The sequence below is a fragment of the Epinephelus lanceolatus genome, chromosome 2 (genome assembly GCF_041903045.1).
Source record: "Epinephelus lanceolatus isolate andai-2023 chromosome 2, ASM4190304v1, whole genome shotgun sequence".
NCBI classification, from domain to species: Eukaryota; Metazoa; Chordata; class Actinopteri; order Perciformes; family Serranidae; genus Epinephelus; species Epinephelus lanceolatus.
The window spans coordinates 29,337,574-29,353,655 of record NC_135735.1 but is presented as its reverse complement, the minus strand read 5'-3'; the positions used below and the strand labels follow the sequence as shown (position 1 = coordinate 29,353,655).

At 43.8% G+C, this 16,082-nt stretch overlaps 1 protein-coding gene across 1 annotated transcript in view; it reads left to right on the top strand.

The window, feature by feature from the left end:
- Positions 1-16,082, top strand: part of hipk3b (homeodomain interacting protein kinase 3b) — a 38,119-nt gene extending 22,037 nt beyond the window's left edge. Inside the window, exons 3-16 of the mRNA XM_033620104.2 lie at positions 730-853; positions 6,134-6,253; positions 6,832-6,918; positions 7,417-7,601; positions 7,686-7,845; positions 9,386-9,509; positions 9,609-9,730; positions 10,440-10,564; positions 10,876-11,043; positions 11,133-11,453; positions 11,547-11,693; positions 11,796-12,052; positions 14,526-14,665; positions 15,493-16,082. Of these exons, the coding sequence (XP_033475995.1) occupies positions 730-853; positions 6,134-6,253; positions 6,832-6,918; positions 7,417-7,601; positions 7,686-7,845; positions 9,386-9,509; positions 9,609-9,730; positions 10,440-10,564; positions 10,876-11,043; positions 11,133-11,453; positions 11,547-11,693; positions 11,796-12,052; positions 14,526-14,665; positions 15,493-15,963 (2,551 nt within the window). The 3' untranslated portion in view covers positions 15,964-16,082. The remainder of the gene's footprint in view (positions 1-729; positions 854-6,133; positions 6,254-6,831; positions 6,919-7,416; positions 7,602-7,685; positions 7,846-9,385; positions 9,510-9,608; positions 9,731-10,439; positions 10,565-10,875; positions 11,044-11,132; positions 11,454-11,546; positions 11,694-11,795; positions 12,053-14,525; positions 14,666-15,492) is intronic.

Sequence of the window (16,082 nt, the reverse complement as noted above, 5' to 3'; positions counted from 1 at the left end):
ACAAGCCTGTGTCACTGCTAGCCATCCCTGTGACATGGTATTACAGCACTTATTATGGAGTTACTTGAAGCAACTGAGCCAGCACGTAGGCCAGGACGTAGTGGCTGTGTTTCTTATTTCCTATCAGCCCTAGAGCAGATACAACAGCCTGTCAAAGCTCTGATCCTGGCCTGGCTGACCTGCTAACCCACTGACTCAGCCTGCTGACGCCTGGCTGGGTGACTCTCACGCACAACACTGACTTACAAGTCACTTGGCACCGACACACATGTACGACAAACTTCCTTCCCACCATGACAGTGTTAACAATGGAAATTAATTTGCTCAGGACATCAGTACCAGCCTAAAAAGCCAAAAAGAAATGCATGCATCAGTGGTGAAACTGAGAGAAAATGGTTTTAAGGTGTTGTTAGTGCTTAAACTGAGTTAACTGACTTAAATGCTTTATATGTGAAAGTATGATAACAAAAATATAAACGATATATTAAAGGAGTTTATATTCTTCTCAGTTTTTTTTCTTCAGGGAAATATTCAGTGTTTATTGTGAGCTATATGAATATGTAGTGTTTGTTTCAGAGATCTGTTTTAATTTTGGCACAGATGGCACAAAGACATCATTTAGTCAATTTTAAATGAGAGAAAAAAAGTACAAATAAATCACTGTTTCATATAAAATAATGTTATCGTGTGACCTTAGACTAACAGTTGTGTGTTTTGTCTGTTCCTCAGGGCTCCAGAGATTATTTTGGGATTGCCGTTTTGTGAAGCCATAGACATGTGGTCCCTAGGCTGTGTGATAGCTGAACTTTTTCTGGGCTGGCCCCTTTACCCCGGGGCCCTCGAGTACGACCAGGTAAACAACCTTCTTCTGACCGCCGCTCATTTTTAGCTGCAATTGGTTTACGGTTTTAGCTGCTGTTTTTGTGCTGTTCAACCCCTCCTGTGGGCCTCCTGCTCTCCTTTCCTTTTTGTTCTATAGGCAACTTATCCCAGCATCTCCTGCTTCTAGTTCCAGCTCCTCTGACTCAGTCTCTCCTCTCTGTACCATCTCCACATGAAAACTGTTTTCCTCCGGCACAGTGGGCCTTCCCTCCATTTATAGGTTTTACCCTTGCTACAGCCTTTTCTCTTAGAGGTCAGCCCCCCCCATCCTTACCCCACTCATGTGGCTGTCAGAGCAGCGTTACGCCCTCTGTTTCCACCCAACCAGTTATTTTCCCGGTCTCCTCTCTGTCCCTCTTTTCTTCTCTCTTTTCCCCTCCATTTTCCATTATCCCCTGCACTTTCCAATCAAGGCAGCCCACAGAGGAGTGGGTTCACTGTGTGTGTTTCCGAGTTTGCATTCAGTCCAGTTTTCTATTACTGGCTTGCCTTCAGGTTACTGACTCACACGTGGCTCCTGCTGTTGAAGTTTGCGGGATATGTGATCCATGGCCACTTTAGTCTAAATCTCCCAAAAGATGTGTCGCAAGGATTGAGTTGGGAAGAGAAGCTGACAAAGCCTTTAAAAGGCAGGCTGGGGTTGTCAGCAGCCGAGTTTAGGACAGATGGCTTGAAGCTAGAACAAGAATGCGACATTGTCACAGTGTGTACAATAGCAAGAATCTGTTATTTTAATCTGTGTGAGATTTACGCCTAATGCCATTTTAAAAGTACTGGAGGGATTATCTGTATAAGGATGACGTGGATGGGAGGGAGCAGAAACTTTTGAAGTTTAGGGAAAGAAAAACTTCTGTGCGTAATCACACACAGAAAGACGGCGATGGATTGTTTGAATGAAGAAAGAGACCGAGGGCTCAAGTGACTTACAGTAACAAATTAGTGCAGCATTTACTGCTTCCGTGGTGACGAACGTACCCTGAGGATTGTATCAGCTGGCGTCTGTGACAGTGAGCAGAAAGGCATATTATTGTGATTGATGGTATGTCTATTAGGAGCTGTTGGATGTCTGCCCCTCCCGGTGGAGCCCTGACAGTGTCTTCCCTGGACTAGACTGATCTGGGCTTATGTTGAGCTGCTTTCCCCTGCCCCGGAGCCCTATCTACTCAAAGCCTGCCAACAGAGCCTCAGTCAGATCCTGCTGTGTCCCATGCAGCACCCTACATTACAGCACTCAGCCCCACTTCACACTGCGCTCATACCAAAGTATTTTTATGGCCAGGCATCATTTTTCACTCTCCCCAGGACTGAGACAGGAGAGATAACTCAACACCTCCGAAAGAGATTTGACTTGAGCGCAGCACCACCAGTCTAAATATGATGAATCTGTTTTTGCAGGAGCCAGTCAGCATGTTGCAAAGCTGCTTTAGAGATATCTGGGGGGGAGCCTCCTCGATTTAGTAAGGGACTGCTCGGAGCTGATGGGGTTGACAGGGGTGGGTGGAGAGAGACGATGAAATAAAAAGCAAGAAACATTTGAGAAGGAGCCTGTGGAATGTAACATGTATCAGATAGAGATCAAAAACTACTGTGTGTGAACGGACGACTGAATTCGAATCCAAAAACGGTGTAAACACTGGCGGTGGATTGTGGTGGAGGGTGTGAGTAATCCACAGAGAGAAAGCAAGAGTTGGCGCTTTAGGTTTCAGCTTGTTGGCTCTTGCACCTCTCATGTTACCATCTATTATTGTCTGATTATTTTAATACCTGCAGTGAATGTTAAGCTCTGGATGTTCTCTGGGATGACTGAACTTGCCACCCTGGCCCGTTTTAGCAGAACGGTTATGTAGTAGAGTCGGAAGCACGTCCCAGAGGATCCCTGTTTTTGCCCCGTGCCTTTGAGAAATAGAGTGAATCCCTGCTCTCTGACTGAACTGTGCTTTGACACCCACCCCACATAGGAAACACCATCTCTCTTTCCCTTGCGGCCAACTGGTCCGTTGGATTCAGTTTGGTCATGGACCTTTCCAGTGAATGGGGAAAAGCAGCCTGTGCAGAAGCATAGGGTGAATACAAAAAAAACACAATCCCAGTTTAGTGAGTTTATTTTCTGTTTTTTTTTCTGGAGGCTTTAATCTCATAATGAAGCAAAGTACAATGCACACATAGCTAATTAAAGTTCTCTCAAATAAGTCATCATCAGTTATAATCATTGTGTAAGCGTTTCAGAGAAATAGAGTAGCATGAAGAACACAGACTCATACTTGTCTGCCCATCTTTTGTCTCTCACAGTCACCCACAGCCCTATCAGTGACAGAAAAACATGACATACAGTCAAATGAGCTCACAGATGCAAACCATCATCCTTTGTATTCAAAGGTGTTTGATGTTAAAAGTATCCAAATTTCAAAAACAAAAAAATAGCTCATCCAACTTGTCTCGATATAAATGGACATCCTTAGTTTTTCTAGCATCAAAACCAGCTGTTACTTTTAGGTTTGCACCACTTGCAGTGCATCTGCTATGATCCTTTATTGGCTTCCTCCAGCAAAACAAGAGTTCGAAGTGAGTTCAAAAGGTTTAAGACATGTATGATCATAAATTGGCGCTCCATGTGCTATCAGTCCGATACATACTGTACATATATATATATATATATATATATATATATATATATATATATATATATGTAGCAGGACTTTAAAATAGAAAGCTTGTAAATTTTTATTGCTTTAAATAAAGCAGCTAGGCAGCTGACTGCTGGTGTGAGGTGTCATCCAGGGGCCACAAGATGATCTGGCTGGAGCTGACTGAGTTGCTGCCACATCCTTCTTCCCCCCTTTCTTCTTCTTATCTTTCTGCTAGGGGTCTTGTTCCATGCCACACAGCATATTGTATTTATAACCCTGGCTCCTCCTCCTCCCCCCATCCTCCCCATGCGCTCTCCCTTCTCCTTACCTCATCCCCCAGTTACACCATCTTTTACCACATGCGGACAGCACGAGGCTGCTCACCTCATTGATGTTGCAAACCTCACGACTCAGCCAGTGTCTCATTATGAATGGCTATGATTAGCGCAGGTGCAGAGTCTTGGGTATGACTCGTCCTGATCCCATGTTTTTGTCTTGTTGATCTCTCTTTATGTCCTCTTTGAGCTCTTTGTCTCTTGCTTTCTCAGACACCGTACAAGTAAGGGTCGGTGCACACTGTTGCAGAGATCAAGGATATGTGTGCTTGCCCATTTATTTCCTCTTTGTGGCTTGGCCTAGCTGGCAACCTGGAGGATCTGTAAGAATAAGAGGATGTAGGCAGGGTCAGGGGAAGCAAAAGGGATTTGGGTTAGTGTCAAGGCTCCAGAAAGAGTTTTCCTGTTTGTAAGCTGGCGCGACCTCCTGTACCCCAATGTCAAAAATGTGGAAGAGATTCATTGTACATTGGATAAGTAGGAGGGTGTGTGTCTATTATTTTATTTTAATTTATTGTAGTGAGTATTGTCATGTCATGGTGTGTTTTGTTATCTGGACTACCATAAAATAAAATACTGCCTGTACTTCCTGTCTGCTCTGCAGCAGGCGCAGGCTCGCTAGATAGTTGTTTTGTGGAGCCGTAGCTTTGCACCAGTGATCTCACTGGTTTGCGAGATCTCTGCAGAGGCACGCCTTCTGGGAAAAATAAGGGTTTTCCCGTCACAAGAATTTTCCCACCCACACATACTGGCGGGCTGTGTTGTTTTTTTGGTGTCTGTTTCTGTTTATATGATGTTGCTGAACTGCAGCACAGCTATATTATGGACATGAAAAGAGGGGAATTTTGTCGGTGTACTTTAAGGGTGAAGTTTGTTGGAATTGACAGTGTCGGTAAACCTTGACTAGATTATGAATGTGAATGTGTAAGACTGAAAATGAGAGAGATCTTGGCTGACATAAATCATGTCCTGAGAAAATGATTTAAGGAACGCAAAACCAAAAGGGAGAAATGGACAGTGACACAGTGTGCTTTATGATACTTGGATTTTAGTGTGTCTTGCGATAAGCATTGGGATCTTCATCCCATCCAATCTAAATCTCTTGGCAGATGAGATTATATTTATCATGCATGCCGTCAGAATCCCAATGAATGCATTGCTTGATCATAAACTCATCTATAGCCAACTATCATAGGCATAGGTCCCACCCACACAAACAGAGACACATTGCAGTGTTTGCACCTCAGCAACAGACTGATATAACCCTTCTGCTCAAGCATCACATTGGCGAAGGGGAGCAACTTGAAGATCGACACTTGAGTAGCTTCCAACAAAAACAATTTCAGTCTCCGTATTTCATCTTTTAGATGTGAGGGGCGTCACTCACTGACTCACTCGTTCACGTTTATCAGGCTGCAGTGTGGAAGCTTCATGTGTGAAGTAAAGGGGTGAGGATTTGTTTATCTGCCTTAGATCTAGATGTGTATTTCACAGAGAAAAGGGAAGATGGATCTCATTATGTTAATCTGCTCCATTTTAAAGTGTCCAGTGACTCCTTCAGTATCCTCACCGTCCTCCCAATGTGCGACTCTTGGCTCTCTCTTTGCTCCTCAGCAGCGCTGAATCTCTAATGGTTGTTGTCCTTTACACTTGTGTGTGATTGACGTCAGCCAGGCTTCTCACCGGACTCCTCTCATAAACCTGTGTGTGTCACTTTTGCCCCGCAGCATCTGACTGATGAGCATCATTGCCCAGCAAAGCATGTGGCATTGAGACTGTAGGAGCCTTGTTATCAGAGTTTACATGAAAAGACCCTGACACCTTTCAGGGATAATAAGCTCAAGTTACACTCAGTACAAGGGTCTCATTTGAGTGTAGCCATTTGTCAGGAATGTGGCATCTTCAAGGTCTCTGCAGCTGTCTCCACTATGTACACATCCACACACAGTAGCTTTAACTGTTAGGGATATTATAGTGTGATGTCACTGTGAATGACCTTGTAAATTTTCAGCACATAAAAGAGTGTCAGTATAAAGTGCTGTGGTGATGTGCTGGTTTCGGAGAGAGTGTGGATGGCGGAGAAATTAACACTAACAGTGAAAACCAGCATTTACTCTTGAAATGACATGTTTAGAATGAACACAAATGTTGATTGTTTAATATAAAATAGCACTGCAGAGCTTCCTCTTTTAAACCAACATATATTGCCTTTTTCTTTAGGCACAAGATTAATTTCTTCCTCTGTTTGTATTCTTGTCTCTTCCCACTTCCCCTCCCTATGTCCAACAGATTCGCTACATCTCTCAGACACAAGGTTTGCCGGGGGAACATTTATTGAACACGGGGACAAAGACAGCACGGTTCTTTTGCAGAGAGTCTGACTCACCTTATGCAGCATGGAGACTAAAGGTGAGACATATTTACACACCTGCAAAATATGGCAGATTGGCTCACTGCCACTAACCTCAGAACAAGTAACCTCTACCCTTGTTTTGCTTCACATAAAACTGATGGTGAAAATCATAGGTCAGCTCCAACTCAGTGAACAAATATTTTCTTCTGTCCTCTGGGGAAACCAAGAATGCAGTTCCCAATAAAGAGGCAATGATAGCTTTCCGGAAGCAAAACCAAAACATGCACAGAGGGACCAACTGTGAGGTTAAAGTCTTTTCAAAGATAAAGCTTGAGAGAATATTATACTAACAGTCTGCTCGTCTTAGTGCTTCAAATACTGTGAATCAGCTTAAGGATCTAAAATGACGTTTTTTCCAATAAGCACTTTACTAGCAGAGGCAATGCATTTTGGGAATATGAGTCATGAAAACCCACCCTGCCTTCCTGCTTTGGGCTTTGAAGTTCTTCTTAGGAAGAGTGAAGCAGTTTATAGGAACATATAATGTATTTAAAATCTTAGTGTAACTGAGCATGGCAACTGCCTTGCTAAATTCAGTTCTTGCGGCCCGATTTAACTGTTTCTTTTTCTTTAGTCAACAGATGAACATGAGACGGAGACGGGAATGAAATCAAAGGAAGCCAGGAAGTACATCTTCAGCTGTTTGGATGACATAGCGCACGTATGTACAGCTGCTCGGACCACATCGTACCTCACAGCACTTGAGAGGAAGTTCAACATCAAATGTTGAGAGGATGTAGGCTACTGGGTCTTTATCAGAGGAAGTACACCCACAGCTGTTTGAGCAGAATATGAAGATTATAAGTGGGAAAGAAACAAGCACCTTTGAGCTTGACTTCCCTTCAGATAGATGCATAACCCAAATTATAAGATGGAGGTTCAGGTTTCACTCACTATTCTCTGTAGAAACACACCACAGGTGGAAATTCCCCAGATAACCATCATTGTTGTTTCAGATCTGTTTCGTAGTAAGTCTGAGGAGATTCTTGAGAATTCAAGTTCATGACTAATTAATTAGCATTTTTAGGAAACTGGTATCATATTTAAACTTGTGTGTAGCGTACTGTAATGTAATAATTCTAATTTTACTAAACTTTATTCTTTTAATGTTACTTTGTTGATGAAAAGTAGTTTTAATACTAAAACGTTTTTATTCCAGGTGAACTTGGTGATGAATCTGGAAGGTAGTGACTTGTTGGCAGAGAAGGCAGACCGTCGGGAGTTTGTGGGCCTGCTGAAGAAGATGTTGTTGATTGATGCAGAAGAGAGGATTGCCCCTGCTGAAGCTCTCAGCCACCCCTTTGTGACAATGCAACACCTGCTCGACTTTCCCCATAGCAACCAGTGAGTCCACTTTGCCTGAGACTTTTCAGACATGCTGTCATTTTGACCTTCCCACATAACTTTGTGTCACTCCCCTGCCTGTAGTGTGAAGTCATGTTTCCACATCATGGATGTTTGCTGGACTCGTCCCAGTGCATACGAGGCAGCCAACAGAAATAAAGGTCCTTTCATCAGACCTGTGACCACAACCGCTGCTGCCTCTGTCAACCACCCATTCAGCAAGATTACCGGTGTCCACACACAAGTAAGTTGCTCAGGATGTGTCTGCATCATGATCTGACATCTGTGTGTGTGTGTGTGTGTGTGGGCATGTGATTATACTTACACATATTAATCTGTAGATCAGGGAATTAGAACAAAGGAACCAGCTGATAAGTTCGGAAATACTATTTATAACAGTTACATATTTTCTTGTTTCCTGAGCTGGAGATTGAAAAAAGAAGTCTAAGCAATGGAATAATCACAGGTGGTGTGGGTCAATGACATGCAGTGTGTTCTGCTCATCTGCTCCTGTGAGGACTGATCATGTAGATAATTTCCTCACCTTTATTGCTTTCGTGTATGCCGACTCGGCCATCTTATTGCGTCCTAGCACTGCTGTCATGGCAACAAAATCACGTCATGTTTCTGAGGTCATGGCAACAGTGCAAATCAGTGTTGTTGCTGAGGAAAAAAAAGGAGCTGACCCTTTTTTTGGCATTGGCTCTTTTATAAAGCAAAACATCTCAAAGTCTATTCATAAACCATTATTCTGAGGATGTGACCTGGAAAGATGATGGGTTTTGACAGCATAACGGTGACTGCACGTGTCTTTGATCAGTACAGACATAAGGATAACATAAGGATAAAATAAGAAGGCTGTCTTATTATGTAGAATTGAAACCTGATGAAAGAATAACCAGTCACTTTCTTTGAAAAATAAAACTGCTCAGCTGTACTTTCTGTTTCCATGGAGCAGTAGAAATGGTAAATCTTTGTTCTTCAGGAGAATTTTACAAGAAAACTGTGGTAGCTTTTTTAGTATTATCCTCTGAAAGGCTGCTTTGTGTTTACTATCATGTGTATGGGGGCTGGGCTACATGCAGGAGCTGTTGCAGAACAATATAGGCCTAGTTCTCGTTATTCAATAAATGTGATTATAGCCAGGCACGAGAGCAGCCTGAGTAGTGAAGCAGAGGCACATGCTTGACTGTTCTTTGTTTAGCCCTCAGGCCTTTCTCAAAGAGTAAGTTCAGCATCATCTGAGAACCTTTTTGTTATCCAACATAAAGAAAATGTAACATTGCTGAACCTGGATTAACTGGTGAATCAGTTTTATGAATGTTTTTTGTTTTTTTTTTTTAAAAAAGGTGTCCAATCATATGCAGTTTCAACAGATGAGATGAAAGTATTGATCAAGACATGTTCACTAGTTTCCTTTGCCTAATGAAGTTCTTAAAGCATGGTGATTTCAGTTGTAATCAAGTGGGCCTTGGATTCTTTTTGATTCAGCAGCCTGAACTTCCTCTGGAGTAGTTCAGTTCATGTGTTTGAGGTCATGATAGTGATCTACCACAGGTGAGCTAAGAGAGACTCTGTTGTTCGACTGAAAAGGCAGGGTAATCCTTAAAGGTCACTGACTAACCCAGTAATATCTCAGTACCAGAGCGGTCCCCGGGCTCTGTATGGATAAAATACAGACAACTCTTGACAGAGATGTCGCCATCTACTGGCTTTTTCATGCTATTGTTGTTCATTGTTAGACCTCAGTAAAGTTCAGTCACACTCCCTTTTCCTTTTTTTAGGGATTAGCCCCATCAGCCCCATCAGTGATGCACCCTGGGATACCACTGCAGACAGGAAGTGGTCAGTTTGGATGCAACGATTCATTTCAGCAGGCACTCATTCTATGTCCCCCAACCATTCAAGGTACAACGGTTGAATCTTTGTTTTACTTGTTTATTATTCTTTGCGGTAGTTGGATTAAATATCTAAAAGTTAAATATTTCCTGTCCATTGTCCCCACAGGAATCCCCACCAACACAGCTAAACCAACAGGCTACTCTGTTCGAATGGAGGCATCTGTGCCTCTGGTCACTCAAGCACCCCCCATCCAGCCCATACAGATCAGACCTGGAGTCATCACACAGGTAATGGGGTAGCAAGGATAGGAATGATGGCCTTAGTGGTCAAACACTGATTGAGAGGGAGAGCTTAGCTTAATCTGCCTGATATCAGACAGAATTGTCAACTTGTTACACTCCATTTCCATCTTCAGTCTCACATTGCGCCCACTGATTTCCGTGGGGGTTCGATTTTTCCTGACCAGTCACTACAGACCAAGGTATCTGCCTGTATGTTATGTCATTTTAAGACCACACTGATGCGTAGCCATCCCAACATACCCTGTTTTTCTAGGGTTTAGGAGCTGAGCAGAGTGAAGTACAAACTACAATGTCTGGTGATATTTAGAACATGATGATTTAGAACAGCCTTGATAGCAGCAGTGTGTACCTTTATCTATAGTGCTTGCATTGTCACACTTCATTGGTTCCAGCACAGTGCTTGACAACAGCATTAGTCCTGCCTATAACACTGAGTGGCTAATCGTCAATGCCCCTTGGATTGGTTGGTTTTATTTCAGCCGAGAAACCGCTGTTTCATGTCACAAAGCCAGACAAATCGGTTAACTCAAACTTGGTGGAGTGGGCGGATTCAAAGGTCTGGTTCCAGGTAATGGCTTCATTAGTAAGTGTAGATAAGGTAAACGCTTTGATGGGTGAATTTATTTAATATCATTTATATTTCAAAGTCATTCAGAAATAGATGTAACTGCTTTGCTTCTCTGAACTTGTACAGGCCTGGTCAAACCGTGCACAGCAGATCTTGGTGCCCACTTGGCAGCAGGTGACATCAGTGCCACCACCACCAACCACTTTGGCATCTGACACTGTGGCGGGCTCACAAAGATTGGGTGACTGGGGGTAAGGAATTTGTTTGTCTGTTTCAGGGGGTTGCAGCACAATACCTTTTTTGATACGTATTCCTTCTTGATGTGTTGATGTGTTTTAATATGCAGCATTATCTAAAGCAATATGTGTCAGTGCTTTATTACCTTTAGTTGCTATGTACACCCTTGGGAATGCGCTGCTCTGATACAGCACGCCTGCTCCCCTGAATATTAATGATCAATGAGTCATACATGTCCTTTGGGACCAGTGACTGAGACCATTTTGTCAGTAACGGTGCTAAAGGCTTCTGGCTCAATTTGCAATGTTCTGTTTTCTTAATGCAGGAAAGTGCGTCCCCATGGTAACCATTACAGCTCCATGATTGCACACCCTCAGCCATTCTTAACCAACCAAATGACCATGTCCACCCACCAGCCAATCAACATAGGCATTGCACATGTGGTGTGGCCACAGCCAGCTGCCAACAAGAGAGCCAAGCCTTGTGTGAACAGGTACGGCATGTGAGTTGTGCCTTTTGCAGCTAAAACACATACACTTAAAGGGTTCTTCCTTTCTGAGACGACCTGTTTTTCTTCAATAGGGGCAGCAACTTCTCCCAAAACACGAACGTCCAAAATTTAGCATGCCAGTCCCCAAAGATGGCCGATACAGCAAAGAATGTGCAGCAGGTAGAAGCCAGGTGCCCAGAGGAAGGGCATACTGCAGGAGAGCAGCGAGGAACAGAGCAGGTGGAGGAGGATGATGAGAACTGCTGTAAGGTGGAGCCAGATTGTGAGGAGCTTTCAGTTTCGCAGGAGCAGCGGCAGGCTATGGTGATCTCTGACCTAGCTAGCCCAACTGTTAGTGTCATCAGTATCAGCAGCGACGAAGAGGAGAGTGCACAAAGACATTCAATGGGGGAGTGAGTATCAGCCATCAGGTTCCTTTTAATGATATATCTAAACTGGTTAAAAAAATGTTGTGTCTCATTGTATTTGTCTCTCTCTGTACACAGGTGTAAGGGTAGTGCAGATTGTGAGGCGTGTCAGAGCACCGTCAGTATGGAGAGAGTCTGTTCCCTCAGCAGTCCAGACAGCACGCTCAGCACTAGCTCTTCAGCCTCAGCCCAGTCCAGCACCTCACCCTGCAAACACCCCAACAGGTACGGACAGTTCAACCGATTCAAACAAAGCTCCTACAAATGTTTTTCCTCGTTCTACATCAGTTGTCTCCTCCCTTCCTCACTGGTTTCCCCCCCTTGCAGTATGTCAGATGATGAACAGGAGAGTGGTTGTGACACAGTGGATAGCTCGCCTGCCTCAGACGCGTCCGGCCATAGCAACAGTCCCTTCGCACAGCAACGCTTCATTGGCGACAGCAACCAGAACTGCGAGCCTCGTGTTGCGTGCGTTGCCCCGGAGACCGAGCCCAGCAAGCCACCAGTTCGTACTGTTGTGGTGCCTCCAATGAGGGTGCAGAACAACAACAACGCTGCTGTCAATGAAACATGTGGCAGCACAGGTAAAAACTGGACACATGATGCAATGTTAACACAGATACATTGAATATGTTTTTTATTTAAACATACAGACTATAATTTCTGCAACTAGGGATCTTTCAACCAAAACAATTACAAAAGAGGGACTTAGATGACGTTGTAAAGTAGCATGGGAGTTGTTGTCTACATTGTTAAACAACCGCCATTTTCGACAAAAATCTATCTGACGCAACTCAGGCAGAAATCATGTTCACTGACGAGGTAATGTATTTAAGTTTTGTTTCTGTTACGTTTATTTACGTTGATGTTATGTCATCTCATTCTAATGAAATAGTCGAAACTGGCCTAACGCCAACTTGTTTACTTACCATTAGCGTTAGATGAGTCAGCTACCCATACAGCTACTATAGCTTACCTTCTGTGGCAAATTCATCTGGATCGAAATTGAATTATAATATCAATAAATTAGGTCTCCACTGGATTACTGTGTGGCAAAATGGCATGCACTTAATGAAAAAATATGCTGTTTGACAGACAAAACACTGTTTTGCTGTTGCTGAGTAAAATTCTGTGACATTGTATGATTTACAAAGACATATTATCTGGTGTTTCGCGGAAGTCAGAGTAACTTGTATGCTCTTCACACTGCACTTAGCCCCAGGTTAAGGTAGCTGTTAGCGTGGGGCTAGGAAAGCCTTCACATTGGCACTGTCTTGACACATACCAAGTGGACGTACCCCAACTTTAGCCTATAGCTTGCTGGCCCTATTCTGGAGCGGGGTTAGCCCAGGGTTTGCAGGGTTATCCCCTGAAAATGGACTTAACTCGGAAACGGAACTAAGTAAATGCTAGAATTTGAGATGTTAACATGAGGTATATGTTCCAACTTACATTTAACCTAGAGATAATAGAAGTGCAGTGTGAACCATGTAGATCCTCAGCTTAGGTTAACCCTGAGTTAGCAATATTTTTGTGAAAAGGGGCTAGGTTAGCCCAGGATAAACTCTCAATCCAGGGATAAGGTTAGCCATGGGCTAAGAGAATGCAGTGTGAAGAGCCTATAGAGGAAGTAAAGGGGATATGATGCCATTGACAAAACAAAACCCAAACGTAAACATTTTGGATGATACAAATACACAACTCAACAAAAATTTATAACTTGGGTACTGTCCGTTTTAGACATTTTAGTGCAGAAATGTTATGTATTATATCTTAAAAGTCTGACTTTGAGTTAACCTAATAAGGCACATCATATTATATGTAAGGCCTACAGGTTGAAATTTGTGCTTTGTTACTTAATAACTGCTGGAAGTGACAGTGGCCATCAGAGTATTTACCCTGGTTGTTTTTAAACCTGTCTCATATGAATGAAGCAGGTGACAGGACATCTTTCCTTCTGCACACTCAGTTGCTTTGTGTCTGACACTCTGATCGTGTTAGCTGGTCAGAAGACTAGCAAGTGCATGAGTAGGTCATGCTGGCTCAAAGATCCAGTCACCACTGCTGCTGCTGTCTGCTCCACAGGTCACATGGCCTGGGATTACGCTGTCTTTGTAGGCCACAGAGGTTTTCACAGGTGATTATGAGTGGCCTGAAGTATCTGCTCTGATCTCTGGAGTGGATATTTGTTTGCTGTCATCACTCCTTACTCTGGCTCCAGACTGACTGAGTGCCCCTTTATCTGTGTGGATGTGCTCTTTTTAAAGCTACATAAGACATGCGTAATTGCTCAACAATGTTTAATGCCCGGAATAAAATATTCAAAACATGGATGTCAGGCAGAGAACATTGTCTGGCTGTCAGAAACAAACAAATGTGTGATGAATGTTTCTTTCTGGTGTTAAAGTGGAGTTACGCATGCTCTATGTAGGCGCTATAACAGCTGTGGTCAGCGAGACATCAACTGTCTTTCTCATAAACTGAGTACATCTAAGAGCTACCTCTTTATAGGTGTTTTAAAGCAGAGGGTTCAACTGTAAATCCCCAGAGAAAATCATACAGAGTCATATCGCCTTTCATGTCAGAGGCAGCCTCCCCCCAAACCCTCAAACTATTGCAACGAAAGCCACACATAAAAGGGCACAGCTTGCTATTCTAGTGCTACCAGGTGTATTTATAGCTGACAGTCTGACCCCACTATAAGCTCTATGAACAAGCTTAGTTACAAACTCCTCCCAGATCCTCCCAAACATATCTATTTATAATCACCTAGATCATGTTCAGAGGACAGATGCCACTATGTTTAAAGGTTTGGACCAGATCAAACACAGCTGAAATCACTGATAAGCTTACAAAGCCTCCTGCCACAAATGTTGCCATTTCTGCAGTTGTAGTTGGATCCAATCTCTGGTTGCATCTTTTTTTTTTTGCCTTTTGCGTGCCCTTACTTACACTGTGATATTGATAGTGCAACTCCATATTGTCTGCATTAACACATGTCATCTCCATCTCTCTGTGTTTCTCTGCTGCCCCTCTTAACATGACCTCCTACCTCAGTTTTGGAGTCTTCATGCCAGTCCAAAGGGCGAGGCATTCCTGGGCGACAGCATCACCACTCCACTCCCCTCCTCAACAGGCCGCAGAAGATCACCCCTGCATTCCAGCCCCAGCAACAGCAGCCTATAGGCTTTGGGCAGGTAAGTTACAAGCACGTATTTCACAATCACACTTATACACAGCTTTTTATATTTTATTCGTGTTGGCTGCAGAGAGACATTAGGGACATTTGGCCCCATAAATCAAGCAGAATATGTAGGACAAGTATTTGTATGGCCAAAGAGAATTGGTGTTTATTAAAGCTGACAAACAGTTGCAGGGATAAAAGCACTAATGCACGACCTCGGTTTCATCACTGGCAGAGGTAATGCTTTGGAGTGTTTGCTTGTGGGAAGTCCAAATTTATACTATTGCCATGTCAAGTCATTGTATCTTGCACCTGCCTCTTTTCTGGAATGTGAATAAGTGGAAAAGTTGGCAAATTGTACTAGAAAGTGCCATTTCTAAAGTGAGTGTGACTACACTCTGTACATTTAGGTGATAAAAAGCACATTTGAATTGCAAATACTTCCTATTTATTGAGAGCAGTGACCAAGAGCACACTTCATACTGAAATTAATTCATCCGCTACAGTAGCTTTTGTCGCAAACAGATCTACCAGCTCCGCTCCGAATTACTCACAGTTGGTGGGTGAACGTTTCCAATTGTGTTTGACGGTGAAGGCATTTTACTGTTACACTGCCTACTTAATGGATTGCTAGCAAGACAGAGAATGAATGGAATATTGTAATGTTAACACACAGATTGAACAATGAAATGAGGTGAATTTCAAGGTGGTTAATGACTGATTAGAGACACTGTATCGACATGTAAGAATGTGGAAACAGCAGCATCTAGTGGCTCTTAAAGATAAATTCTGTGTCAGTGAAGATGGTGAATCTGATAAGCAAGGTGTTTTCTTCCTCAGGTGCAGCATTTCGGTTCCTGCCATCAGGAATGGAACGGCAACTTTGGCCACCGGAGACCACAGGCCTATATCCCACCCACCATGCATGGGCACACATTCACCCTGTCCCACAGCAGCCCAAACCACACTACGGGCCCTCATCCCCACCTTGGGGGCCACCCGCACACCCAGCCCACCTTACTGTCCTACCCGCCGTCTGGTCCTCTGGTTACGGCTGCGCCCGTGGCCCACCTTCTGGCTTCCCCTGTAGCCTCCCGCCCCGTCCTCCAGCCCACCTACAGCATCTCCCACCCGGCAGGCATCGTGCATCAGGTCACAGTGGGCATCAACCCGCGGCTGCTGCCCTCCCCCACCTTGCACCCCCAGGGCCAATTCAAGCCCCTCTTTCCCCCGCACTCCTACATCGCCTCGCCCGCCTACGCCAGTTTCCCTCTCAGCCCCACCAAAATAAACCAGTACCCTTACATCTGAGCATGGCTGCCCAGGTACCCTTTATACCACCTGAGGGCTAAGCGAACAGGGCGAAATCTATCTTAAACCACAAACAACATGGTTTTCATTTCCAAAACCATGGCACAACCACAGAGAAA